The 26432-nt window shown below is 38.5% G+C and overlaps 5 protein-coding genes and 1 pseudogene across 5 annotated transcripts; 4 read left to right on the forward strand and 2 right to left on the reverse strand.

Moving 5' to 3' along the window:
* The first annotated feature begins 3223 nt into the window (after positions 1-3223).
* On the forward strand, positions 3224-5428 carry LOC126787566 (tyrosine-sulfated glycopeptide receptor 1-like). Its single transcript, XM_050513424.1, has 2 exons — positions 3224-4976; positions 5121-5428. Exons 1-2 carry the CDS (start codon positions 3224-3226, stop codon positions 5426-5428), a joined length of 2061 nt encoding a protein of 686 aa, XP_050369381.1.
* Positions 5429-7998: 2570 nt separating this feature from the next.
* Positions 7999-10251, forward strand: LOC126787567 (receptor-like protein 2). The gene has a single exon (XM_050513425.1). The coding sequence runs from the start codon at positions 8002-8004 to the stop codon at positions 10249-10251; it is 2250 nt and encodes a 749-aa protein (XP_050369382.1). The 5' UTR covers positions 7999-8001.
* A 350-nt stretch (positions 10252-10601) lies between these two features.
* On the reverse strand, positions 10602-14255 carry LOC126785916 (uncharacterized). The gene is made up of 3 exons (XM_050511596.1): positions 13926-14255; positions 13132-13825; positions 10602-11926 (listed from the first exon to the last, which is right to left on the reverse strand). The coding sequence occupies exons 1-3, from the start codon at positions 14237-14239 to the stop codon at positions 10877-10879; spliced, it is 2058 nt and encodes a 685-aa protein (XP_050367553.1). The 5' UTR covers positions 14240-14255; the 3' UTR covers positions 10602-10876.
* A 2153-nt stretch (positions 14256-16408) lies between these two features.
* LOC126785923 (non-structural maintenance of chromosomes element 4 homolog A-like) lies at positions 16409-19425 on the forward strand. The gene is made up of 7 exons (XM_050511604.1): positions 16409-16687; positions 16780-16860; positions 17587-17818; positions 17911-18001; positions 18166-18379; positions 18473-18564; positions 18959-19425. Exons 1-7 carry the CDS (start codon positions 16495-16497, stop codon positions 19199-19201), a joined length of 1146 nt encoding a protein of 381 aa, XP_050367561.1. The 5' UTR covers positions 16409-16494; the 3' UTR covers positions 19202-19425.
* Positions 19426-19961: 536 nt separating this feature from the next.
* Positions 19962-21509, forward strand: LOC126787568 (non-structural maintenance of chromosomes element 4 homolog A-like; annotated as a pseudogene).
* Positions 21510-22054: 545 nt separating this feature from the next.
* Positions 22055-25997, reverse strand: LOC126785922 (enoyl-[acyl-carrier-protein] reductase [NADH], chloroplastic-like). Its single transcript, XM_050511603.1, has 13 exons — positions 25884-25997; positions 25090-25379; positions 24416-24525; positions 24272-24327; positions 24106-24190; positions 23981-24028; positions 23583-23657; positions 23394-23505; positions 23202-23253; positions 23066-23117; positions 22921-22978; positions 22512-22610; positions 22055-22430 (listed from the first exon to the last, which is right to left on the reverse strand). Exons 2-13 carry the CDS (start codon positions 25361-25363, stop codon positions 22276-22278), a joined length of 1176 nt encoding a protein of 391 aa, XP_050367560.1. The 5' UTR covers positions 25364-25379; positions 25884-25997; the 3' UTR covers positions 22055-22275.
* Between the last annotated feature and the right edge of the window lie 435 nt (positions 25998-26432).

The following is a 26432-nucleotide window of genomic DNA, read 5'->3' on the forward strand; positions in this document are numbered from 1 at the left end:
TCCAGCTTCTAAGTGTTGTGTGCTTCCTCATTTCAGATGTTGCAGTCTCTGGTGCTGTTCATAGGCACATGAATCACAGTTATTAGTTAATGTGGGTTTATACTGTTGTCTGCTGCTGACCGACTTAAGGAGCTGGTGATTCTAAATCTCTGGCGAGTATTTATGTACAACTCTCACTTGTCTTTCGACATAACTCTCTTTTACATCAACTCAACTCTCTTTGGGTACTAATAGTGTTGTTGCACACATGTAGTAGTTCAAAATAATTATTAATTTGTCAATTGATTGCAAGTAAGGTTGGGCATGGCCAAATGAGACGAGATTGTGTTAATCTTGCGACTCGTCCCACTCTTTAAATTTGAGACAGATCTTGTGTTTTTTTAAATCTCATCTCATGAGATTGATCCAGTCATGCTCAGGACGGGAGAGACTAATCCCACTGTCTTGAAATTTGATTAAAAACATTTAATTTTTAATTTTCATCAACAAATTAGCATTAAACAAAAATACTTTTAACAAAATATATGCACATAATGTTGTAAAATATTATCAATTACCGTCATTACATTAAAGTAAAAATGTCAATTTACACCATAAACTTGGTTATAATTGTCAATTTGCACTCCGAACTTGTAATTGAGTCAAAACTTAATAAAAATTGTTGATTTACACCATCTATGTTAAATTTAACTATTTTCATCTAATCTTACATCATATGTCATGCACATGAGGAGTAATATTGTCATTCTATATTTATAATTTTTTAATAATGAATAAATAAAAAAATTATTTAAAATGAATATTCATTTTTTATAATCAAATGATTTATTTACATCTTTTTTCAACACACTCAACCTTACTAGGCTACTACTCAACAAAAAACTTTGAATTATATATTCTGCATACCCACCTAGAGTCTCTATATAATTATATATGTACACATTTATTTTTAATTTATAATGCTAATATATATTTATTTATATTTTTCTAGTTTATTTTAACATATCTTTTCACGTAAATTAAAAAAAATATAAATCAATAACATGTTTCGAAAAACAAAACCTAGTTGCAAGTCTTCTTCTTAAGTAATTTTCTTCATTTATTTTATTTTTAAAAATGAATAAATTACTAGTTTATGAAAAACATGTTTGAATTTCTTTTTAACGAATACTATATCATTTTTCATAGAAAAAACGAAATAATATAATGTACAATATATAAAAATGGTAGAATTATGATTAATAATTCTAAACACCTTTGTAAGGAATCTTGGGAGGAGAATTATAAAGTGTAACTCTATAATCTTCATGTTTAGTTTTCAGGTTTTTATGTTCTTGTTCATGGATGATTTATGTTTAGGTTTTGTTAAAGTTATTTTTATTCTTGTCTATGAGATATTTGTAACTTTTAATATAATGACAGGATTATCTCTCACATGTATGACATGTGACTTAATTTGGATGAAAAACATTAAATTTAACGGATGGGTTGTAAGTTGACAATTTTTACCAAGTTCAGAAGGTAAGTAGACTCGATTACACCTTTTAAAAATAAAATGGACTTAATTACACCTTTTCAAAAAATACAAAATGGATTAAATTACAAGTTCGAAGTGCGAACTGACAATTATAGCCAAGTTTGGGGTGTAAATTTACATTTTTGCCTTACACTAACTATTTAAACTTTGAAGTTTTTTTTTTCCGAATAAACGACGAATTGTCATATAATAGAAAAAATAACGTACGAAACAACAAAAACAAACTCTCACTCCCTTTCCGGAAGTAACGATAATTAATAGTTTGCGGAATGATTAACTCCTAGCAAACTAGCACAACTAGAACTAGAAACTAACATCCCAATGTTGATTCTATGCAGTCGGCATAAGGTAACCAGTAACAAAGCCCTGTTATCACGGCTAACTTATTGAGGGCAAAAAACTCAACCCAGTCCAAGAGAAGCCAGAAGTAAGGATAATTGGCCCAAAGAGATAGGCCCAAAAGGCCCAACCCAACCATCACCTACCACCATCCTCCTTACACTAGATGAATCGGATGCCGACCTAGGTTGCTGGACGCAACCGTCACCACTTTGGCGGTCGTCCTCTCCCCTCGGCCGTGGAGATGACTTGAAGGCCTGCCCCAAAAAAGCAGCAAGGCCTCAAAGAAAACTCTGCAACCAAGAAAACTCTGCCTAGTGGAGCAGGAGAAGAAAGCTTGCACAACTACATGTAACTAGGTTTTGTAAATAGAAAATGAGGTCACGTATTGTAGTTTTCTTCTTTGTACGTGTGTACTATTGATAATTTAGTTTAGTTAAAAATATCAACCTACAAAAACAAATTCGATTACATTGAAATCCAAATCATATCCCGACAGAAAAAATAAAAATATGCTCTTCAATTTAACACTATTGCAAAGTATAAGAGTTTTGATAATTCAATCTTTTCATTAGTTTCAATTTTAAGTATTTAATATATATATATATATATATTAATAGATGTCTGTTTGTGAAATAAACAAAAATAAATTACAAATTTCAACAACTTATTTTCTAATACAGTAATTTTACATTAGAGTATTACAATTTTTCAATAAAATAATAAGATGTAGGGTAAATAAAGTAGATTGTAGAGTGACAATAGTGGCACCCATTGAACTATTAGTCATGTCACTCATGTGTCTCATTCCACCATAATTAGATAGAATATGATTTACGTTTTTAAATTTCAATCTCGTTCCAATAAATTTCGGAAAGAATTTGAGATTACGACTTTTTATGCCCACAGCTAAGTGCAAGTCAATTTCCTTCACCATTTGCGAAAATGACGACGAAATTGGGGCAGTCCTTGCCAAAGTCAATGTAAACCCTTCTGGTCAGTAGTTCTGAATGCATCATCCCAATGCCACCAACCGATGTAGCCATGCCCTATACCCAGAAGGGAACAAAGGCCAACATATGATGCTTGTCTCTTCAAGTAATTTCTATTCTCAGTGAAACCATCAACATCAGTAGAACAAGAATTCAAACTTAAAACGAAAATGCTTCTTTCCTTCTCTACAATAAATCTTCAAAGTCAAGCACTAATCATATATGCAGAAACTAAGACTTTCAAATATAGCTGCTGCTCAGCTTGCCTGCTCCTAAGTTTCTTTTGCTCTAAACCAGCTGTTTATGTATATAAATATGAGCGACGTAGTTCTGCACAACAAATCCAACAAGAACAATGCCAGAGCAACAAAAATTTCCAGCTCTTTATGTCATTCTCTTCATCTTTTTCATCTCCACTGCCACTACAATCTATGCATGCAACGAAGTCGATCACCACTCACTTTGGTCATCCTTTGACATATCCTCTACTTCTTTAAACTGGTCTTCAAATGATTGTTGCAACTGGGAAGGCATCACTTGTAATACCGCTGGAAGAGTGACACATTTGTTGTTGCCTTCCAAAGGGCTCCAGGGAAGCATTTCTAGCTCTCTTGGAAACCTAACAAAGCTCTCCCACCTCAATCTCTCCCACAATTCACTTTCTGGTTCACTTGAACCTGAACTGTTCTTGTCCTTAGATCATCTTGAAATCCTTGATTTAAGTTACAACCTTCTCACTGGAGAGCTACCCTTGTCTCTACCATTCAGTAATATCCGAGCGGTGGATATATCCAGCAACAGAATCGAAGGCACCATTCCATCTTCATTCCTCCAGCATGCCTGGAATTTGAGCAGTTTAAATGTCAGCAACAACCACTTGACAGGCCAAATCCCATCCTCTATCTGTCTTCATTCTCATTCGGTGAGACTCTTGGATTTCTCTTCCAATGGATTCACTGGAATAATTCCTCCTGGACTGCAGAACTGCTCCAAGCTTGAGGTCCTTCGTGCCGGTTTCAATAATCTTTCAGGGCCCCTTCCTACTGACATTTACAATATTCCGACGCTTCAAGAAATTTCATTACCTTCCAATAAACTTTCCGGGCCCATTAGTAACAGAATTTCCAGTCTTACCAACCTCATAATCCTACAGCTCTACTTCAATAAGCTGACAGGGCCACTTCCTCTCAATCTTGGGAAATTCTCCAAGTTGAGGCTCTTGATCCTTCATTTTAACAATCTACAAGGTTCTCTGCCACCATCGTTGATGAATTGCAGAAACCTTACAGAGCTGAATCTGGGATTCAACCAATTGGGAGGAGATATCTCCGAGCTTAATTTCTCCAAACTTACTGAACTTAGTAAACTTGACCTCGTCGGAAATCACTTCACTGGTACCTTGCCAGTAAGCCTTTACTCATGCAAGTCTCTGCAAGCACTGCGACTCAGCTCAAACAATCTAGAAGGACAAATAAGACCGGAGATTCTCTCACTGAAATCCCTGTCTTTCCTCTCCCTAGCTCAAAATAGACTGACCAATGTCACAGGTGCAATGCAGATATTGATGGGCAGCAAAAGCCTCACGGTACTCATTCTGTCACATAACTTTGTAGGTGAAGAAATGCCAGATGGAGACAGAATGATTGATTCTGCATTCCAGAACCTTCGGGTTTTTGGATTAGCCGGGTGCCAATTTACAGGTCGAATACCCTTATGGCTGTCAAAGCTGAAGAATCTTGAAGCTCTGGATCTATCATCTAATAGAATCACTGGCACGATTCCTGCTTGGTTAGGGACTCTTCCAAATTTGTTCATGATCAGCTTGAATAATAACTCACTTTCAGGTGAATTTCCAAAGGAGCTTTGCAGATTACAAGCATTGGTATCAGCACAAAAGGCTGCTTCTCAAACAGGCCATGGATATTTTGAACTGCCCATCTACTCCCAACGCACTAATGCATCAGTAACTGCCTTGCAGTACAAGTTTCTGTCCAATATGCCAAGAGCAATCTACATCAGAAACAACAGTCTAACTGGAAGCATGCCTTCTGAGATTTGTCAGTTGCAGCTTCTTCAGGAGCTGGATCTTAGCCTCAACAACTTGCATGGTACCATTCCAAACCAGATATCCAACCTCACAAACTTGGAGAGATTAGACCTCTCAAGAAACCAATTATCAGGGAGAATCCCAGCTTCGCTATCAAGTCTTCATTTTTTGTCATCATTTACAGTGGCATACAATAATCTTCAAGGAGAAATACCATCAAGCACTCAGCTCCAGAGCTTCAGTGCCACTGCCTTTGAGGGAAATCCAGAACTTTGTGGCGCACCGCTTCCAAATAAGTGCCAACAGATGACCAAGAGTTATACAGATGATAGAATTGGAGAAGCACACAAGGACAGTGAAATCCCATGGTTTCATATATCTCTGGTTCTTGGGTTCATTACAGGATTTTGGGGAGTTTGTGGACCTGTACTGTTGAGCGAGTCATGGAGATATGCATATTTCCAATTTTTGTACAAGGTGAAAGATCAGTTCATACAATGTGGCAGAAAGTAGAGAAAGCCTCTCGTTTTGGAAATCTGTAAAAGCCTTATTAACCACAACAGTTGCTGAGAATGTGATACAATTACATAAGAAAACAAAGAAACTGGCTGCAACAGACAAGTCAAGTAATTGAAAGACTCTGCTACTGATCACAAGTAATGGGAAGTATAAAAAAGCTTTTCTTTTTTGCAATTTAAATAATCAAATCAGTGTATTAAATTCATCAATATATCTTCGTGAACAATTTTAAGCAAATGCAAGTAACTTAAATGAGAGCCTCCCCAAGTACTTTCAATAAACCCAACAAGACCCATCTCCATTTTATATAAAAAAACTCAGATGAGAGTAGAACTCTGTGAGTTTGTAAAGTTGAAATCATTGTTCTTCTTGTTCTTCAAAGGAAACAGAAGCATTGTGGTTCAATTGGGTTTTGGAGCAAGAGCACCATGGTTGCAGAGAACAGGTGCTTCCGAATCCCATGAACGATGTAAAGAGAAAGAGTTAGAATGTACTTTGAGCACTGGAAAGAGAAAATGTCCCGGCCAAGAAGATGATATGTCGGGGCAAATACTTTTCTCAACCCGGCCCGCATGAGGAGCTCCAAAACGGAAATACTTGTAAATTTCTATTTCCGTTCATGCACAGTGTTTAACTCATTTTTGGGTCAATGAGTTTTGCTTGCAAATTAAACAAGTTGAGCCTGACCTGGAAATTAAGTACATGAGAGAGCCGCAGTTTCCTTCATCTACATCTCGCTCAAGTAAGTTTCTTTCGTTCATCTCTTGTATATGAATCTAAATGTAAGTATAGCATAGGACCGTTATTGCAGTCTTGTTGGTTACGAAGGGAAACTTCTTCTTTTTCTTGAGAATGATTTCATAAAAGAGATAAGAGGCAAGTGCTGTGTGTAATTTTCATGCATGCATGATACGAAAGTGTAGTCTAACCTAAAGAGAAGAAAGATTTGGGCAAATAATTATTTCCAGAGGTATGTACAGAACACCTATGTACTACTTGTGGTTCTCCAACGAGGTAGGAGACTAGTAAAGGAAAGTAAGCTATTACAATAACATGCAATTAGAATAAATATCATGCAGACTATCCTAATCAATCAAACCTACCTTATACAATATATTCTTGCATATCACAACTATCCTAAACAATCAAACCTACCCAATGTTCTAAAAAACGGTCTAGGTGGCCGCCTAGGCGCTAGGAGGTCACCCACAACCACGTTTTTTGCCTCGGCGGCCATCTGTGACGTTTTGTGAATTAGGCGGCCGCCTATGCGGTCCTTGGCGGTCTTAGGCGGTCCTAGGCGGTTATAAGCGGTCTTAGGCGGCCATATTCAGTCATAGGCGGTCTAATTGGCTTTATTTAGTCATAAGCGGTCAACCATTATTTGACATTAAAAAAAAAACTAAAAGAGGCCGCAACTCTCACTTTTTGTCTATTTTATGAAAACTAAATCTTATCAATAGAAGAAGAGGAAAGATATGAATATTAAGTTTGAGTCCGATACTGAATGAGTTAGGAAATAATTTAGAGATAAATAAATTGAGATTTAGTATTATTGCATTTGTTTCATTATTTATCTTTTCTTCAAATATTTTTATGGACTTTCTACTTAAGTTATGTGAATTTAGACTATTTTAAGTATTTTTAAAATTAATATTAAACATCATTATATATTTTTAATCATTAAAATAGTTTAAATATATGTATAAAAATTAATAAATATTTAATAATTTAAAACCGCCTAGGCGCCGCTTAGGAGGCCGCCTGACCGTCTAGGCGCTAGGAGGTGGTTGTCCGCCTGCATAACGCCTAGGGCTTTTTAGAACCTTGAACCTACCTAATATAATATATTCTTGCATAACACAACGTACAGTCCTAATTGATTGCTGCAAGATACACTTTCCAACAATTCATACTGACTGAGTCAGGTGACATACAGAAGCCAAACTATTCCAAAACTATGTTCAACCAAACACACTGAGTTATTTTAAGTCTGTGATCTTGTTCCATAGACTCTGCAAACTTTGAAGCAGGCAAAAAGATACTATTGTATTTTGTATATATATAGATGAACTTACTAAACTATGGACATACATTAAATACATTCAAGTCTCTTTAACCACACACTGTAACGTTGGGTTTCAGTCGCCCGATAATGACATTGATGAAGAAACGAACAGCCAATATATGGACAATGCTGAGCAGATCTCATGGTTTCATTGTAGGATTTATATTAGACGAGTTCAAAATTTGTGATTAACATCACGAATAATTCTAAAATTTGGTACGACAGAGAGGATACGTCTATATTCAGATCGAGGAATTGCGGGTATATATGACTCTCTAGAAGTTGACTGAAGCATCACCATTCATCTTTGAAAAACGGTCGGAAGATGTTCCCTTCCATTCTTGAGCAGAATCGACTTCTGATTTCTGAGCAGTCTTATGTGAACTGAACTTGCCTTTGCCAAATGCATATGCTTCTTCATCAATGGCATTTACATACAATCTTGTATAAATATAGGCTTCTGAGCAATTTAAATATGAACCAGATTTAATATCACCCAATGGCTTATGGTTTCCATTTCCTCCTTTTCATATTCTCTACTTTTTCTATAAACCTTCATGCATGCAAAGAAACTGAACGCAGCTCTCTTCAGTCATTCGACATCACATTGTCTACTTCGATTCCTCTAAATTGGACGTCAGGAAATTGCTGCCATTGGGAGGGCGTCTCTTGTGATCTGGGTGGTTCGGTCACTCATTTGAGCTTACCTTCCAAAAGACTCAAACTCAAAGGAGGTAATTTTCCTTCTTCCTCACTTGAAAATCTTACAAATCTCATCCACCTCAACCTCTCTCATAATTCACTTTCTGGTTCGATAGAGCCAAGTAGTGGCTTCTTCTTGTACTTGAGTCATCTTGAGGTCCTTGATTTGAGCTATAACTTTCTCTCCGGAGAGCTTCCACTTTCTCTACCATCTATCAGTATTCGGATTGTGGATTTGTCCAACAATAACTTTCACGGTGCAATTCCATCTTCATTTTTCCGACAAGCTAGCAATCTGACTAGTTTTAGTGTCAGCAATAATACATTGTCCGGGTCTATCCCCTCATCAGTTTGTCTTAGTTCTTCACCCTTGATTAGGTTATTAGACGTTTCCTTCAACAATTTCAATGGTAGCATATCTCATGGAATAGGGGAGTGTTCCCAACTGAAGGTTTTTCGTGCCGGGAACAATAACCTTTCGGGATTCCTGCCAGAAGATATCTATAATGCTACCATGCTTGAAGAAGTTGCATTGCCTTATAACTCGCTTTATGGAGTCATTAGCGATAAAATTGTCAATCTCACCAACCTTGCAATTCTTGACCTCCAGTTCAATAATTTGAGTGGCATGATTCCCCAACACATAGGAAAACTCTCCAAGTTGAAACTCTTGTTCCTTCATTTTAACAATCTTGAAGGTTCTCTACCCCCATCTCTGATGAATTGCACTGACCTTAGGGAGTTAAATCTCGGAATCAACCATTTGGAAGGAAATATTTCTACCCTTAATTTTTCGAGTCTAAGTCAACTTAGTAAACTTGATCTGGGTCAGAATCAGCTCACTGGTATCTTACCAAGTAGCCTTTACTCATGCAAGTCTCTTAAAGCAATTCGACTGAGTAGAAACGATCTAGAAGGAGAAATTAACCCTGAAATTATATCATTGACATCCTTGTCCTTCCTCTCGCTTGGGTTCAATAGGTTGACCAATATCTCAAAGGCACTGAGGATATTGGGGCGTTGCAAAAGTCTTGTATTCCTATCCTTCGCATTTGGTTTTCAAGGTGGAGAATTACCAGCTGAACTTAGCGTGGTTGATTTTGGTGGACTTCAAAATCTTCGTCTCTTGTCTTTAAGTGATTGTGGCTTCACCGGTCAAATACCTGTATGGTTATCTAAGCTCAAGAAGCTAGAGGTATTAGACATGTCTTTTAATCGTATCACTGGTTCCATTCCTAGTTGGTTGGGGAATCTTTCACGGCTCAATTTCTTGAATTTGGAAGCCAATCTAATTTCCGGTGAACTCCCAAAGGACCTTTGTAGGCTACCGGTGTGGGTATCCGGAAAGGCTGCTACTCAAGAAGATGATGTCGTGCTAGAATTGCCTGTCTATGGATCCCGAGGTCCAACGGTGTTTGTACAATTCACATTGTCTTACATTCCTCCTGCAATGGACTTAAAGAGTAACAACATTAGTGGTAGCATACCTATTGAGATTGGCCAACTGCGGCTTCTCCGTAATTTGGATCTTAGCAACAACAACTTCTCAGGAAACATTCCAGAGCAGATATCAAACATCAAGAACATGGAGACATTGTACCTTTTCAATAATCATTTGTCTGGGAAAATTCCGTCGTCCCTAGCGAGGCTTAATTTTCTGAAAGACTTCAATGTTTCATACAATGACCTTGAAGGTGAAATACCAACAAGCACTCAGCTCCAGAGCTTCAGTTCCTCGGCGTTTGAGGGGAATCCCAAACTTTGTGGCGCTCCACTTTCGACCGAGTGTCGACCAGCTAAGGGCAAGGATGCAAAGGACAATGAAGATAGTAGGGAGGATGAGGATGAGGATGAATATCAAGTTCCATGGTTGCATGTTTCTGTTATTCTCGGATTCATTCTGGGATTTTGGGGTTTTTGTGGGCCTTTGCTGCTTAACAAGAAGTGGAGATATGCATACATCAAAGTCCTGGACAATGCTCAGGATAGGATTTATGTGATGGTAATTAGATGCATGGCCAAAATGCAGAGACGGTTTAGAACCTAGAGTAGAAAACTCTTAATTTGTTGCTATTTTTCATGTTGTCTCCGATTGTTGTTATGTGATGTAAGATTTTAGCGTTGTGTTTCAGTATTTCAGTTGGCTTCTCTACTGGTTTTGGTGATGTAGTTAATGTGCTGCAAAATGAAAAGACAGCCACAACAGGAACCGACCAACCCGAGAGGCATATACCATTTTGGGTCTTGTATATCATGTATAACAAACCTAAAGGATCCGGGCCCAAATAATTCTATCTACTATAAAAACAAATGAAGAATCATTATTCATTAACGAGCAATCACTATTTAAGGAAAGTCCTACTTAAAGATCATTGTCCTACTTCTGGTGTTTGAGCTTTCAAGTTTGAAGTACTAAGAAAAAAACCCGTGTATATGCAACGAATGCCCAAAAGCATACTACAAGTTCACAATACATGACTACTTTTTTCCTCTCTATCCCCCTCTTGTAAGTACCCCGATTCTCTTTTGCCTTCTTTGGGCAGAAGTGAACTAAAACCAACTGAACCTAAGCATCCTATAGCATTAGCTAGCAACATGAAAACAAGAACAAAAAAAAATACAACTAAAGCACGCTTTAAGCTTAATTTACATGATACAACACTCATACCGCATTACCTCCTCGGTCGTTTCCTCGGCCTCTTTGCACTCCCCACCTGATCCGCCTCGCCGTTGTCTCTCCCCCTCTTCCCGGTTCCAACCACCGCCGTCTCTGGTTTCTTAGGCGGCCGCCCGACCGCTCTCATCCCCCTCCCACTGATCTCTTGACCTCTACCCCCTCGCCTTCCCCGATTTCCGCTAGCGCTGCGAGTCACCCTTGGTTTCCTCTCCACCTGATCGTTTTTCTTCCTTCCCGTCGTCTTCTTCTTCTCTTCCTCTGCCTCCTCCTCCTCTTCTTCATCCACCATGCAATCCTTACTGTCATCCTCTGAAACATCCGACGCATTACTACCCTGCCCAACTCCTCCCCCACCATTCTGCTTTATTCTCTTTAAGAAGATTGCGGCACCTTGCTTCTTCTTCACGTCTTCTTTCTTCTCCGTCTTCACCGTCTCCAAACCCTCATGCCCGCTCACCTCATTTCCGTCTGACTCAAACTTCACCTTCGCTTCTAAATTCTTGCTCTTACTCGCGGCTGTGGTTCTCGACCTTCTCCCTCCATTTCTCTCCTGAGTCGACCTCCTCTTCCTCACACCTCTGTCCTCCACCTTAACCGGAGCACTGTCTTCTGCCTTCTTCTCACTCACCTTCACTTTTGGTTCCTTCTCTTCCACCACCACCTTCCTAACAGTTCCTTTCTTGTTTTCCGACGACAATGCATTAATGGAACCACGTTTACCACACACAACGATCGAAGACGACTTGCTGGGTCTCATGGAAGTTGTAGTCCCAGTAGTGATATCGGACTCTACATTAGACTTGCGCTTCACGCCAAATTGAGGTAGGTAGTCGTTCATTTCCTTCAACACCAGCGACCGTAGCTCTAGAGCTGCCACGTGTTCCGGCGCGGCCTCGCGGAAGTAAACAACGGCGTTGCTGAACAAAAGGAGGAGGTCGCGGAAGAGCTTGGCGCTGCAGTCGTTGTAGGCCCCTTTGTCGAGCCTCGATTGGACCACGTGGAGGTCTACGTGTTCCCTAATCAGGTTCTTGTACCTCTGTGACTCCTATAGAAAAAGAAAATTAAACGGACGGTTCTTGATCAGTATATAGTAAACAAGAGAGATTGGATTTAAGCGTTCAAATGTAGGGTTTTATGGTCTTTTTCATGCATCAAATTTTCAAATGGGAAAGGAGTGAGGGCCCATTATACGATAGTGGCCCACCACTTATATTTTAGCGCATCTTTGTACCCTCGCGCGTGTGGAACTGTAACATTCTCTATGTTTGGGGGGGGGGGGGGGGGGGGGGGGGGGTAGCGTCAATTCCGGGCGGAACAACATATATTACTCAAAATTAAACAGCGACAAAAATCGATTGCATGATTTGCATGAGAACTACTATTAGTCTCAATTAGTAACATATTGGAATCCAATATGTTTTTTTTTCATTATAAAAAAACATATAGGATTCCAAAATTATGTGAAATCTAACTAAAATATTCAATTGTCCCGTACTAATTTGTCGAATTAAGCATTAGTGAATCTATATGCTCTATTATATGAATAAGTTTCTATAAATACCCCCTCTTAATTATAGTTCACATTATGCTCAACATCAGCTATTTTTCTCTCTTCCAAAAACTAAAACAATTTCGTAGTAATTATTTTCACTACTCAATTTACATTTAAGTGGTTTTTGTTCAATTAGTGACCGGGTGAACAATCACTAATGAATGTCGCCGGAGTTGCTGGCCACCCATGCAAGCCAAAACCAGCAAAGATTGACGGTTACACATACCACCCTGTCGGAGTGACCCAAGGTCAAACCCAAGATTTAAGACTCGCACCCAATTCAACACCACCACCTAAGCCAATTCATCTGCATCTTTAAGTTCTTGACTACGCTTTTGTATTGTGGCACAGAGTTCATGGCTTCATGCCATCCTCGCTCAAACTTAATCACACTGTTACAGCGTTACATCAACTCACACCCTTCATTATCCCCTCATTAACCCTATTCTCCTAATGTACCAAACTACCCCCGTCGAAAATCAAGAATGACAATTCCCCCATTGTCGACGGGAAATGCCACAACCTGATTGGTTCAGACTCGAAAAGGGCCTAATCTACGTTAGAGTTCCCCTCGTCCATTAACATGTTTTCTGGGTAAGCTTTGATTAAATAATTAGATTTTACGATATAATTAATTGTATACGGTAATTTTAACTCCCCCATCTGGTAACGATAATTTTAATTAATTGTAGTAGTACCTGGATCCGAAGCCGGCGTTGGAATACGGAGCCGAGCCGATGAGAGCGGACGAGCCGGAGGACCTTGACCAACGGCTCAAGTTTAACGAGCTTGACCCGTTTAGTGGTGGCGGGAGAAACTTCCTCACCACCCTCGGGCTCTTCGCCGCTGCTACTCTCGCCATCTTTACGACGTCGTTTCCTCTTCCTCGACAAGCTGGCCGAGCTTTGCACATCGCTGTTCTGCTTCCTCACTTCCCGCGGCAACTCGTTCAACTCGCCAGGTCGACTCGTCGGCTCTCCTTCTCCCCCGTTTTTATTGTTCACGTCGTCGTTGTCGTCGTCGTCGATCACTCCATCGTTCGCGGAGGCGGGCTCGGATCGGGTTTGGGAGCGGGCCGGATCAGATTGGTTCCTCTCCGGGCCGGGCCCCACGTCCTCATCTGCTTTTCTCTCCACGACGCCGTTTGGCCTCGCGTCGCTTCGCTGGCTTGTGGAATTGGATTCGTTGAAGGATCGGTTCTCGCGCTCGGAGGAATCCGCTACGAAGTCCTCGCCGGAGTTTGATTTTACGGCGTGTTTCTCCGGCGACTCCGATGTATCCGCTCCTCCTCCGCCGCGATGGAGATTCACCGGAGGAGAAGCCGCCGCCGCGGCCGTCGCCTTCAAGCTCCGGTCTCTGTCCTCCATCCTCTTCACCTTCAACTCCAACGACCTGTAAAAACACACACAAAGCACAACGCTCAGATCTCCGAGGCCATCAAAACGACGACGTCTCAGATCTCAATCAAGGGAGACGCGAGGGGAATTGTTACACGATCGAAACGTCGCGACGGCGGACCTCACGGCGGAGCTCCTCGACTCGGAGCCTGCGGAGCTCGTCAACCATAACGGCCACCGATTCGGCGGCGTCGTCGTTCTGTTGGAAGCGGCGTTTGAGGTCGTCGAACTTGTGGCTACAGCAGTGAGGAGTGAGGGCGGCGGTGGAGGAGGAGTGAGGGCGAGACTGAAGCTCGGACGCAACGGAGTCCCAGCGGTTTGGGCCGTGGCGGTTGACGGCGGAGACAAGCAAGAGCTCCTCTAACGTCCCCCACGGTTGCGCGGTGGCTTCGTGTTCCCTACTAGCCATGCTCCTCTCATTTCATCGTTTTTTTAGTATTGAAAAAACAAAATTAGGGTTTTTGGTTTTATACGATCAAGAATTTTTTTTTTCTTTTTTAACACAAAGGGATGGGGTTGATGGTGATGAATGTTATACACAGTTTTATTATGTTTTTCGCTTTTATAATTTCCATTGCTAGTGCCCCCAAGTCCTTGTTTTTCTTTGACTCAATACGATCCGTGGTTCGGCTATGTAGAGCTTGCGGCCTCGCTCCACCGCCGTTGGCCCTCAGCTTCGGATGGGGTTCTCCATTCTCATTGTTCTTGTATCAAAATCCCCAAAACAACCTCTTTATCCAGTTCTACTCCACCGTAAAAATATTCTTCGTAAACTAGAATTTAAGATGTATAATTGAACGAGAATGACTCAAAGAACTACGAAAGCAAATGATCTCGATGTGGGTACAATCAATGGTCTAAATAACGGTTATCGGCATCGCATCGGTTTTATAAAATAAGAATATAACGAGTATATATCGAGATATATCGGATTTATCGTCTTAGCTAATTTTTAATTAAATTTAATATATTTATAAACATATACATCAAAATATATCAAATAAACTTGAGAAATTAAAATTTATATAACTAAATATACTAAATAAACTTCATAAAAAAATATTTTATTGTTTTGACAATTAAAATATATAAATAGTATTAATTAATAAAAATATAGGTGATCATTCATCACAAACTCTCATCATCATCGAATGTTATCGACGAAATTTTTATTTTCTTTAAATTATTTTTTCAAAACGACGTGGTTTTAAAAAAAAATTTAAAAAAACACCGATATATCGGGTCAAACTCGGTTTGACCTTATAGATCATCATTTGACTTGATTTTTCGGGTTAACCGATATAATAGATCGATAAGTAACTTATCGTATCGTTTTCTTAATATCGGGAATATGTCGAGAATATATATCGGGATATTTAGAACATTTGATACAATAGAAGTTAGAGTAGGTGTTGTTGGTCGGGATGTTGAAATGGACAATACATTATTGATGGGTGCGTTACGTATCTTTGCGACGACGTATATAGCACGAAATACAAAATACCGTTATGCATTATATGTTATCTCAGATATGGTTTTAATTATTGAGAAGAGAGAAATCTCATATTTAATTATAAAATAAAGATTCAAACAGTAATGAATATCGGTTACATAAGAGTATAGAGAGTCGTGTATAGCCCATGGTGTCAGCTTGTACATAAATGAAGTATCGGTTAATAAGGCGACACAACTAGTGCTCATCACAATCAATCATTAGATTTGGAATTTTCGGATTCTAATGTTACAATCTTTATTTATTTTGTTTGATAATTACTTTTGAACAAGACAACCATAATTAGAGGTCGATCTATTTTATAAGGCAATGTGGCCGTACTCACTCATACACAACTTTTTTGGCCGAACATTCAAGTATACTTATACATCAGAGTTTTTGAATGACATTACCAAAAAAAAAAAGAGTTTCAAATGAGTACCTTATATAATGAGGAATTAATGAAGATTTTTGAATAGAAGGTTGAATGACATATACATTGGAATTTAAAAAATATCTATTGAACTCTAAACATTGTAAACCATTAATTTGAAAATTCTCATTTAGTCCTCACTATAAGGCGATTAATGAAAACCTTAGTGATTGCTTTTGTCCAATAAGTAATTACATATCGTATCATATAACTCATGTTTGTGTTGGTTTGTTTAATGACGGTTATACTTGTACAGTTATACGATTTGATTTTGGTAATAAGGCTATGATTCAATTGTGTTTTAGATGTTTGGTTATTATTTATTATTTAAGATATTAGAGCTAATATACTACATTGTTTGGCGTCACCACCTCAGCAACCTCAAACAAATGATACCCCACACACAGACACTTTTCTTAGAAAGGCCCAAATTATTCAGCCCAAAAACAGGTCATTTCTTCATTGAATTTAAATTATAAGGACAGCAAACTTCCCTTTTTGGTTCATAATCAAAAAACCCCCAAATCGAAAAAATCCCCAAATTTATAACGAGCGGGAAACACCACCGCGGCGTTTTAAAGTTTCAACTTTGAAAATATTTTTCACTCTCCCTAATTTATAGGAAACCCAATCCCTCTTTTTTTTTTTTTTTTTTTTTTCAAATCTAACACCACTCTTTCTTTCCTTCTCTATCAAAAATTAGGGTTTCTCAGGGATTTAGGGCTTTTCCAGACTTCGAATGCCGCCGAGGTCCGCCAAGCGCGAACGGAGCGCCGCCCAAGGCCGCGCCGTCGACGAGGCCGAGCGGCTCCGGGCCGTGAAGCCCGAGCGGTTCAACGCCGAGCAGGGTGAAAATGACTCCACCGACCAGGACGCCGGTCAACGGCGAGCTCTCCGATCTGGCTACAACGAGATTCTCAACCTCATTAGCGGTGTGTATTACTAATTCTCCGAATTGAAATACTTGATTTTTGTTTTGAATTTTTATTAATATTTAATTACTGGATTTTGGTGTTGGTTGTAGAGAAGAGAAATGAGTTGCTGAGGCCGGAGTCGGAGAAGTTCGGCGTCATCATCGGTAGAGTTGAGAAGTTACATGAGCTTGGTACTTACTTTTACTCTGAGTATGTGATTATGTTTGAACTACATTTTTGTGGTAAAATTGAGAATCAAAGGTTGAATTTTTAGAATTTACTGAGGTTTTTTAAATTGAGTATATGATTTAGTTTACTACTGGTGAAATTTATGATTAAAGGTGGAACTTTTAAAATTTACTGAGGTTGTGATACATTGAGTTTTACTGATAAAATTGGGTGTGTGAAAAGGATGAAGGCCTTGTTTGGTACAACTTCATTTTTAAAAAAAATCTGCTTTTAGATCGACTTATAAATTATAGTGTTTGGTAACTTCAGAAAAATCAGTCATTTATTTATTTATTTAGAATTTATAGTTTTTAGAAGCAATCTGAAGGTTGCTTTTACTAAAACCTCAATAAATGTTAATATTTTTTTGTAAATTCTCAAATAACTCTTTTATCTATAATTATTTTCAATATATTAAAACAAAATCATGTCCTTTTTAGTCGTTAACCATATCTACAACAGTTTTGTTAAGAATTTACCAAACAATTTATTTATTGACAACACTTGTAAAAGTAATATTTACCAAACACAAACTTGTTTTAGTTCAAAGTTGATTTTTTTTACAGTACATTAGAAGCAGATTTTTTTTAAAGTCACAGTAATACCAAACTAGCCCGAAATGTCGGATATTGATGCTCTATTGAAAGTTTGCAATGTTCATGTGTGATATTTGTTGTTGTTGTTGTCAGTTCAGAAGCCAAGAGAGCAAGTGGCAGATGCGGAAGCATTGTTGGATATAACTAATACATTGGTGACCTCTGTGAAGTCACAGTCCAGTGCCGGCATTACGCCGTCAGATTTCATTACCTGTATGATTCGAGATTTTGGGCAGTTGAGGGATGGGAATGCCTCGATTCGGTGGAAAGACATTGGGCTTGGTGTGGCGCCAATTTTCAAGAGGGCTCATGGGTGCTATACAATGTGAGTTGTCTGTAATGAATTTGACTTTGTAAGATTTGTGTGTACGTTTTATTGTTGATGTATTAACTTGTATTTATGTTACTTTGCTGAAGGCTTGGACCCATGAACACTGAGTATAAGGAAAGGAAGGTAGCTGTTCGTACTAGACGAACAAAACCTACTACAACTAATGAGCCTGAGGAGGTAAAGTTGATTCTATTGTGTGTATCTTTACTGTAGAAGTGATAGTTTTGTTATTGCTAACAGGGCAATCTTAGTATTAAATTTCTGTGGAAGCCAATGGAGTGGTAATGTCTGTTGAGAACTTATCTGATGCTATTTTCTTCTTTGCGTTCTTTTTGCAACAGATTGATGCACAGGAAGAAGAAAAAACTGATACGGATAGGAATATGTCAACTATGTTTGAGATTTTAAGAAGGAAGAAACGTGTGCGACTGGAATGTTTGATATTAAACAGAATGTTTTTTGCCCAGACAGTTGAGAATCTATTTGCTCTTTCATTCCTTGTTAAAGATGGCCGGGCTGAAATCATAGTTGATGTGAATCGTTGTCATTTTGTTGGTGAGTTTGTTTACAACAGTCCTAATACTTTTCTTCTCATCTTGACTTTTGTTTTGGTTGTGATGTATTCAATATTTCTTTCTCTTTTTCCAGCACCGAGGAATGCTGCCAAGGCCACTGAAGTGGCATCTCGTGAGGTGGTTTATAGGCACTTCGTATTCCGATTTGACTTCAAGGACTGGAAGGTATAGTGTACTATTTATTCTTTCAGTGTTATGGCTTGCAGTTGAGTCATAAGATTATCATGTATTTGACATAATCTATTAATGGCAGACATTCTAGTTTCAGAAATGCCAAAATTGAAGTGTTTGATATGCCAGAATTGACCAAAAGGTCACCACTTTTTTCTTGTTTGTATATATGGAGTCGTAGTCATCTTGTTTGAGACATACAATGATCATCTGTACTTGCTATCATCTTGTTTCCTGTTTTTTAAGTTGGCAAGTTTTGTCCTGTTTGTTAATTTTGGTCAAGGGCTTATGACTATCTTCTCCCCCTCTCTCTCTCTCTCCCAAAAATAGATCTTTTTATGCTTGATAATCTGTGGTTGAGAACTTTGTTCTCTTGTTATCATTGCAGTTAATGAAGGATACGGTGCCTGATGGTGAGGAATTAATGCCGCATAGAGTCCCTGCCAACTCCGAACCTGCCTCCCAGGAGGAACCAGCCACGTACAGTTCCCAAGGCCATACAACTCCAATTAGGAAGCTTTCCAGAAATCGTGGCCGGATTGTTCAGGAAGAAGCTATTGTAGAAGAATCCCCTGAAAATGATACCGGTCATGCTGGAGGCACATTTCGCAGGTCTAAGCGGAAGCTTTAGTTAGTTTTGAGATTGTGATGCTCCTGCTGTATTTATTGAGTAATCACCATGTGTTCAGGTTAATTTTTGCTTGTATATAGGTTTAGGTAGATAGCTTCTCTACCTAGAATAGATTCCGTCTTTCATCAGCTTGGTTTTGACACTATTCTGATCATCTTGGAGTTTGACTCGTGCCATTAGCATTCTATTCCCTATTAAACCCTCTTTCTGTAACTAACCAACACTTTGCAATGAAATTGGTGATTCAAACTTTAAGTCGAACAAATTGACGACTGTTTGGGTACTCTTTAGAGTATATGGATCAAGGTGTTTTTGAGTACTAGTGTGTTTCGTGCAGTAGTAGATTGTAGACCATTTTATCACTCACTAGTTTCCACCAGTGAGTTGGTCTACATCAATTCTTATAGCTGGAACTTTGGCCTATAATAAGCAAATGGTTACCAAGTTTTTATCTACATTTTTGGCCAGAAAGCAAACACTAGTAACTATTTACCTGGAACTTTAGGTAAGAAGCAAATAGCTACCAAGTATTGACCTGGAACTTTGGGCCAATAAGCAAGATAAATACTTGGTTTTTACCATATCACGTGGGAATAAAAACTGCATTAACGCGGGAAAAGTACCGCTGGTAACTTGGCCTCCCGCCAATTTTTCTCTTGAAATTTGTAACCTACGCCTACACTAGTCTTTTGTGATCGCGGCCTTATGTTTAGGGTTTCTCTGTTCCTTAGATTTATGATCAATCTGTTGGATAGTTCCGATGACTGAGAAAGTATGCAATGACAAAGTTGAGCTGCTTGACTTCGGCCAAGACCTGGCGCCCTGGCGAGAGCTTCGATCCGGCTACCTCGCCGTCCGGAACTTCACCAGTGGTATGCATTTTTTAGAAAAATGAAACTATGAAACTATTCCCTTGTAGGCTTGTAAAATAGTGAATTTTCATTTTCGTTTTGTGTATGCGGCAGAGAAAAGAGACGATTTAGTGAGTCTGATTCGAAGAAGTTTGATGTTGTCTGATGTCATTGACAAATTTCATGAACAAGGTATTACCATCAACTATATATGATTTATTTGCATTAATTTATACATACTTCGATTATGTTTGTATCACCGCATTTGAGCATTTGAGCAAAGATGATGCCCATGTCTCACTTGATTGGAAGCATATTGGACTTTCGGTTTCATCAATACTTAAGAGGGGTCTTGGATGTTGCACAATGTGAGTCTTTGAATGAAATCAAGAGTTGATGTTGTTTTGCATTGTATTTGTCCTGACTCATGGTTTTGTCAATTTTGGAAGGCTTGGACCCATGAATATTGAGATCAAGCAAAAGGAAGGCTGCTGTCCGGCATACGAAGCCTACCACGGCTCATCTGCCCACAGAGGTAAAGTCGATTTACTTGTTTATATTGTATGTCGTATGAAAAATGTTATGCTGCTAGTACTTATGTCAAGAGTAAGTTTAATGATTTTGGTTAAGTAGCTGTAGTGTAGTGTTCTGCTTTTGTTAAAGGTATTTACTTGTTATTTGTACTTTGTACACAACAGATCAGAAATGAAGGAGGAGAAAGAACTGATACAGACTTGAACATGGCAACAATGTTTGAGATTTTAAAGAACAAGAAAACGGTTGATCTCAGTTGTTTGATACCAAATAGAAGGTCTTTTTCACAGACAGTGGAGAATCTATTTGCTCTGTCATTTCTTGCGAAGGAGGGCAGGGTTAGAATTCTGTCGGGCCAAATGGTTCTCATATTGTTTTGTAAGTGGAATAGAAAACAATACATTTAATTGATTTCACATGTCTAGTTAATTACAGTAGCATTGAGTCATCTATGCTAATGGCTTATTCAATATTCTCATGTTCAGCACCTACTAATGGGCCTGTTGCCAATGAAGTGGCATATCACCATTTTGTGTTCCGATTTGATTTCAAGGATTGGAAGGTAAATAGTTTTGACTCCTTCATTGTCAAATTATGTACATAATTTGATTTCTAATTGAGTTTTAGTGTAGCGGCATGATCTTGAGTCTTCAGTCTTCACATATGTACGACGTTTCTTATCTGCTCTGCAGATCATGATGGAAATGGTGGCTTCTGGTGAAGAGCTAATGCCTCAAAGAAACCACACAAAATGCACACCTGTCTCCGGGGATGAATTAGAAGCTTTCAATTCCCAAACAGGCACAGCCCCGCACACAACCCAGATTCGAACACTTACGGCCTGGATGTACAGGAAAAATCTACTGCAGAAGACTTCTTTGAAAATGATGATGCTGGTGGAGCCGTTTATTCCTCAGGTGTAAGCGCAAGCTTTCGTTTAATTCATGTGCAAGTGGAAGCTTAACTTGAGGGGTAGGTTGTATTTAGGATCCTCTACTGATCTTAGGGTGTTGATTTTGCAGTTGTGTTGAAATGACGTAGTTTATTGAACAAAATATCAGGACAGCAGAACTTTAAACACAATAACGCAATCAATATTGATAAGATCAGTAAAGGATCCAGATCATACTCGTACATGGAGAGTAGGATTATTTTGTTCAGCTAGCTGCTGTGCCTGTATGGGATTAGAAAGACAGCTTTCTACTTTTAGGTTTGCCCTTCTGATATTCCTCTAAACCTCTTGGAGCTGTATTGGTTTTGACCTACTCTGAATTGAAGATGAAGTTTATAGTCTTGAAGTAGATAATATCAAGCTTAGGCCTCTTAGGGTATTTATATTCTTGGTGACATTATGAAATGAACGTCTAATTTATAGTGTAGTGGATCGTATCAAATTGCTTCTTCAAATGAGACGTCAAGGCAATGCAGAAATAAGGATCGGATGTGAGAAAGACCACTTCTGTCAACGGGGATTGATATTTTATACACAAGTTCCTCAGAACCACAGAACAAACCACATAAAAATAAAGTAAAAAGGATTTAGAACCAATGTTCTTGAAAAATGTAGTCCTCAGGGAAACTATTTCTCATGACAAAATGGGGCCATTGGCCACCTCATCTAAATAACTGCAATTGTTATAAGTACAACCTAAGATTATGGCTAATTGTTGGGCCATTGATCAACTATCCTCAGTGTTGATCTTTTGGAATATCAAGTTTCTCAAAAATAGGACTGTCAACTCCGACACCCATTGTGTTCAAGCCATTATCAACATATATAACTGAACCGGTGATGGCAGAAGCCAAAGGAGATGCCAAGAAAGCGGCTGTGTTCCCTACCTCCTCTGTTATATCAGATTTCAAAGATCAGTATGTAACAACCCAAATAAAGGGAAAAGTTCATTGAAATTTAGCAGAAAAATCACCTGCAGATAGTTCCTTTTGCAGAGGTGCATTGACTATTGAATAGTCAATCATCATATCAATGAATCCAATTGCTTTGGCAGCACGGCTTCTTAGTGGACCTGGAGATCAAAAAATAAAGTTGAGATGATACAGATAGAAAAAAACAATTAAATATGAAATCTGAACTCCAGCAAGCCTAACTTAGACATCCTCATAATGGTCATTCATAATTTCTCAAGGAAATTTGAATTCATGATTCTGAATGTACATGATGCTTTCAATGGGGCCATTTGATCACATGGTCCATTTGGAGAGATAAGATCACACAAGGTGCATTTAAATCGGTCCATAGTCCCAAAGATATGATGTATGGAGATGTACTTACAATGAATACAAAGAATATTTGGTCAGTAATAGGTGGATACATACCAGCAGATATTGTGTTGACCCGAATTTTCTTTTTTCTGCCGGCTTCAAAAGCAAGCACCTGCATGATGCAAGTCATATCAAATTTTCAGTAAGGACAACAAAATACAATATATGACATGTAAAAGTGCATTTAAGAAAAACTGACCCGAGTGTCACTCTCAAGTGCCGCTTTTGCAGAGCTCATACCTCCACCGTATCTGCAAAATCTCATTCAATTTTAAATCATCTTAACATACCATATGACGAATAACATGTAATGAACACAATGCAGAGAAAAGTACCCAGGAATTATCCTCTCAGAAGCAATATATGTAAGAGAAAGTGAAGAACCACCTGTAAGCACAAAATCTTGATTAATTCCACACACAAGGTTTATCTGTGGTACAAGTACATCTTACAATAAGAAAAAAAGATCAAGCATACCAAAAGAAAAACAAAAATAAAATTTACTGAGAGTGACCATTGAAGCTTGCCTGGATTAATTATTGGGAGGAAATGCTTCAGTAAAGAAACATATGAATAACTTGATGCAGATATAGCAGCAAGATATCCTTTCCGGGATGTTTCTAACAGTGGTTTAGTGACCTATAAAAGAGAACTTTAATGTACGCTCGGAAATAATGACCAAATTTTCAACAAGACTGTCTTTTTTATCATTGTACCTCTGGTCCATTAGCAAGGGAGTGCACAAGAATGTCAATACTTCCGAAATCACTCTTTACGGCTTCAGCGGCTTCCTGCAAAGTATTTAACAAGGATTAAAAAGAATAATTTGGTATAAGGCTGCAAGTAAAGCAGAATCCGAAAAACCCCCTAAATGATCAAATTGGAATTTTGACAAAGAAAATAAAAACTTTACTACATGAAAAGCAAAGACATTTACAGAAACTAGATGAAATTTCAAGTTCACATTTTGTGAAGCCGCGGGTGTAGGCCTTGTAGCAACAAAAAGACTGGTAGCCAAAATTATTGAATCTCTTATATTCTGAATTAATTCGGTAGATTCCCAAGACTGTCCTTCAAAAAATAATAAAAACGACCAAGACAATTTAATTCATACCTGGACTGTCCAGTTACTGGATCCAGCATACCGCTTATTTGCTTTGACCTGGTTGAAGTAAAGCCTACACGTTTAATATTACTGGATTCTTTTTTCATTTAAATTAATGTAAACTGATATATTACCTCCTCAGGAACATCGTCAGGGTTATCAAAAACTGCATCTAAGGGATATACTTTAGTAATCTCCATCAAAGAACCATCTGGTAACCTGAAACATCATATATTTCGTTAGTTGCTATTCAGTTTGATGAATAACAAAACCTTAGAAAACGCAGATCTGATATCTTACACGCGTGATTCATCAAACTTCCCACGTCGCAAGCTAGACTCAAAAATGTTCAAAGCCTGCACGTACAAGCTTCTGATTCAGTAAATAATTACAAGAGTAAAAGCCAGATACTGATATAGCATGAGATCAGGCCTATCAACTTACAGGGACCCAAGTTCCCACAAGAATTTCAGCACCTGCAGCAGCTAGAGATTTTGCAATTGCCCACCCATATCCATTATCATCAGCTACACCAGCAATGAAAGCTCTCTTCCCTGCAAAAAAACACATGCATGTTTAGTTAGAGAGGTAGTGGGCTAAAAAATAGGAGAACACCTCACTGAAATATAGATAATGATATGTAAAATTCTGGATCAGTAAAACCTGAGATCAAAATATTGAAGAAACTTCTGCAAATACACAAACATGGTGTAATATTAAGTATTAACTATAATCAGCTACATCATGTAGAGATGATTTTCTTCTTCAAAGCAGACTGGCTAGAGGGAGTCACCTTTTACATGTCTTTACAATCAGAGGGGAATCATGTAAAGTGAGGACTAAAAGCTTCCATAGTTAAGTATGAATTTTGACCTTTTTTTTATTGCAGTAGAGAGAATTTATGAGGAACATAATAAGTTAAGCTAGGTGAAACTAACAGGAACTAAAAGACATAACCAAAAGATTAAGAAGACAGGAAACACCAAAATGAGATATCTATAGCAAATTAACAATGATATATAAAAATGTGAATAGGCTTTGTAATTAGATTGGAATGAATAAGAACTTTAAATACGAATGGAGTGCAAATATGAGTTTGGAATTGGAAAGAAATTAACCTTTTAAATCAATTGGCAATCCAGGTGCCTTGTTCTCACTAGATCCAGCCATTGCCTTTGTAACAAACTTATCCATTTTCAAAGATGATGATGTAAAGCTCCGCTTGAAAGATCGCACAGACAATATCTGGGTTGCACTTGAAAGCTTAGACGACAACACCACTTTAACATTGCCATGAAACATTCCAACAGCAGACCCGAAAACTCTATGAGAAGTGGAAATGCAGGGTCTTGCTGTCGCCAGCTGCAGGCTGGATGCAGCAGTAGTTGCCATCTTCAACAAACGGAATCTGCATTACATCATAACGGAATCAGAATTTACATGCATAACACAAAACACAATTGTTGCCTTAACAATTCTGAAGGTCGAAAAAGATTCAATTTTTTTGTTGTGCTAAATCACACCGTCATTTCTTTCAACTATTATCTCGCAATTCCCAAAATGCTGATTTTCCCCTGCAACCCACAAGGTTAAAGAAACCCCATTATCATATTGAATCTTAACCTGAATCCCAGCACAAGAAAATCAATATGAGACCGAGAAGTCTACCCAAAATAAGCTGAACCCAGAAAACAAAAGACACATAAACCCAGAAACAGAGAACATAAAACAACAGGAGTAAGCTTCACTATCCACCACAGTAAGATTCAGGTACCAAATTCTTCATTAAACCCCAGAAACTTTCAACAACAGTGAAACACATCTGACGAAAAACCCAAAACCTCAACTACATTTCACAAAAACAACAACAATTACAAATAGAGAGGACCTCTCTGCGACTTAAATCACTTACCCTTTTGCACTAGAAAGCGCCAATGTGAATGAGTAGAACAGAAAGCTAGGAACTTCACTTTTGTTTTTGAAAGTGAAACACAAAAGCTAGTTCGGAACTGGAATAGAGTTTTAGGTCTCTTCCTCTGTATCTGCAACAACTGTGAAGTTTTCTTTGTTTTTCTGGGTGGTTTTCCATTTGGGCCTGGGTTTGATGAGGCCCAACTCAAATGAGCTTTGAATTTGGGCTGCACGTAATTGTCGTATTAGACCCGTGTCTATGGAAGCAGTAGCCTAAGCTAGGGTTTGTCTCTTTCGTCCAAAACAAACAAGAAGAAAAAGCTAGGGCTTGTCCTCCTATTTCCTTCTCTTACGAAGATGTCAAACCAGGATTGGTATCTGTGCATGCATATACATTGCTCTCAGTCGGTTGATGAACTCTATCGTTTAGATATCAATAAACTAGTATGCGAGAACTCGAGGCCTCAACTGGAAGCTAGGACCGCAGAAAATTAAAGCCGGCGCCGATAGGTATGAAAAAATTGCATTCCGCAATATGTTCAAGAATTCT

Source organism: Argentina anserina, chromosome 3 (genome assembly GCF_933775445.1).
Source record: "Argentina anserina chromosome 3, drPotAnse1.1, whole genome shotgun sequence".
NCBI classification, from domain to species: domain Eukaryota; kingdom Viridiplantae; phylum Streptophyta; class Magnoliopsida; order Rosales; family Rosaceae; genus Argentina; species Argentina anserina.

Excerpts from the sequence above, each read along its gene's own strand:
- LOC126787566 (XM_050513424.1), top strand. The coding sequence starts at position 3,224 with ATGCCAGAGCAACAAAAATTTCCAGCTCTTTATGTCATTCTCTTCATC. Across the intron at positions 4,977-5,120 it reads TAGCCTCAACAACTTGCATG|GAGAAATACCATCAAGCACT; the intron begins GTACCATTCCAA and ends ATAATCTTCAAG.
- LOC126787567 (XM_050513425.1), top strand. The coding sequence starts at position 8,002 with ATGGCTTATGGTTTCCATTTCCTCCTTTTCATATTCTCTACTTTTTCT.
- LOC126785916 (XM_050511596.1), bottom strand. The coding sequence starts at position 14,239 with ATGGCTAGTAGGGAACACGAAGCCACCGCGCAACCGTGGGGGACGTTA. Across the intron at positions 13,826-13,925 it reads CGTCGCGACGTTTCGATCGT|GTCGTTGGAGTTGAAGGTGA; the intron begins GTAACAATTCCC and ends GTGTTTTTACAG. Across the intron at positions 11,927-13,131 it reads AACGCCGGCTTCGGATCCAG|GAGTCACAGAGGTACAAGAA; the intron begins GTACTACTACAA and ends CTTTTTCTATAG.
- LOC126785923 (XM_050511604.1), top strand. The coding sequence starts at position 16,495 with ATGCCGCCGAGGTCCGCCAAGCGCGAACGGAGCGCCGCCCAAGGCCGC. Across the intron at positions 16,688-16,779 it reads GATTCTCAACCTCATTAGCG|AGAAGAGAAATGAGTTGCTG; the intron begins GTGTGTATTACT and ends TGTTGGTTGTAG. Across the intron at positions 17,819-17,910 it reads GCTCATGGGTGCTATACAAT|GCTTGGACCCATGAACACTG; the intron begins GTGAGTTGTCTG and ends ACTTTGCTGAAG.
- LOC126785922 (XM_050511603.1), bottom strand. The coding sequence starts at position 25,363 with ATGGCAACTACTGCTGCATCCAGCCTGCAGCTGGCGACAGCAAGACCC. Across the intron at positions 23,254-23,393 it reads CCTCCCAATAATTAATCCAG|GTGGTTCTTCACTTTCTCTT; the intron begins GCAAGCTTCAAT and ends TTGTGCTTACAG. Across the intron at positions 22,979-23,065 it reads CACTTGAGAGTGACACTCGG|GTGCTTGCTTTTGAAGCCGG; the intron begins GTCAGTTTTTCT and ends TGCATCATGCAG.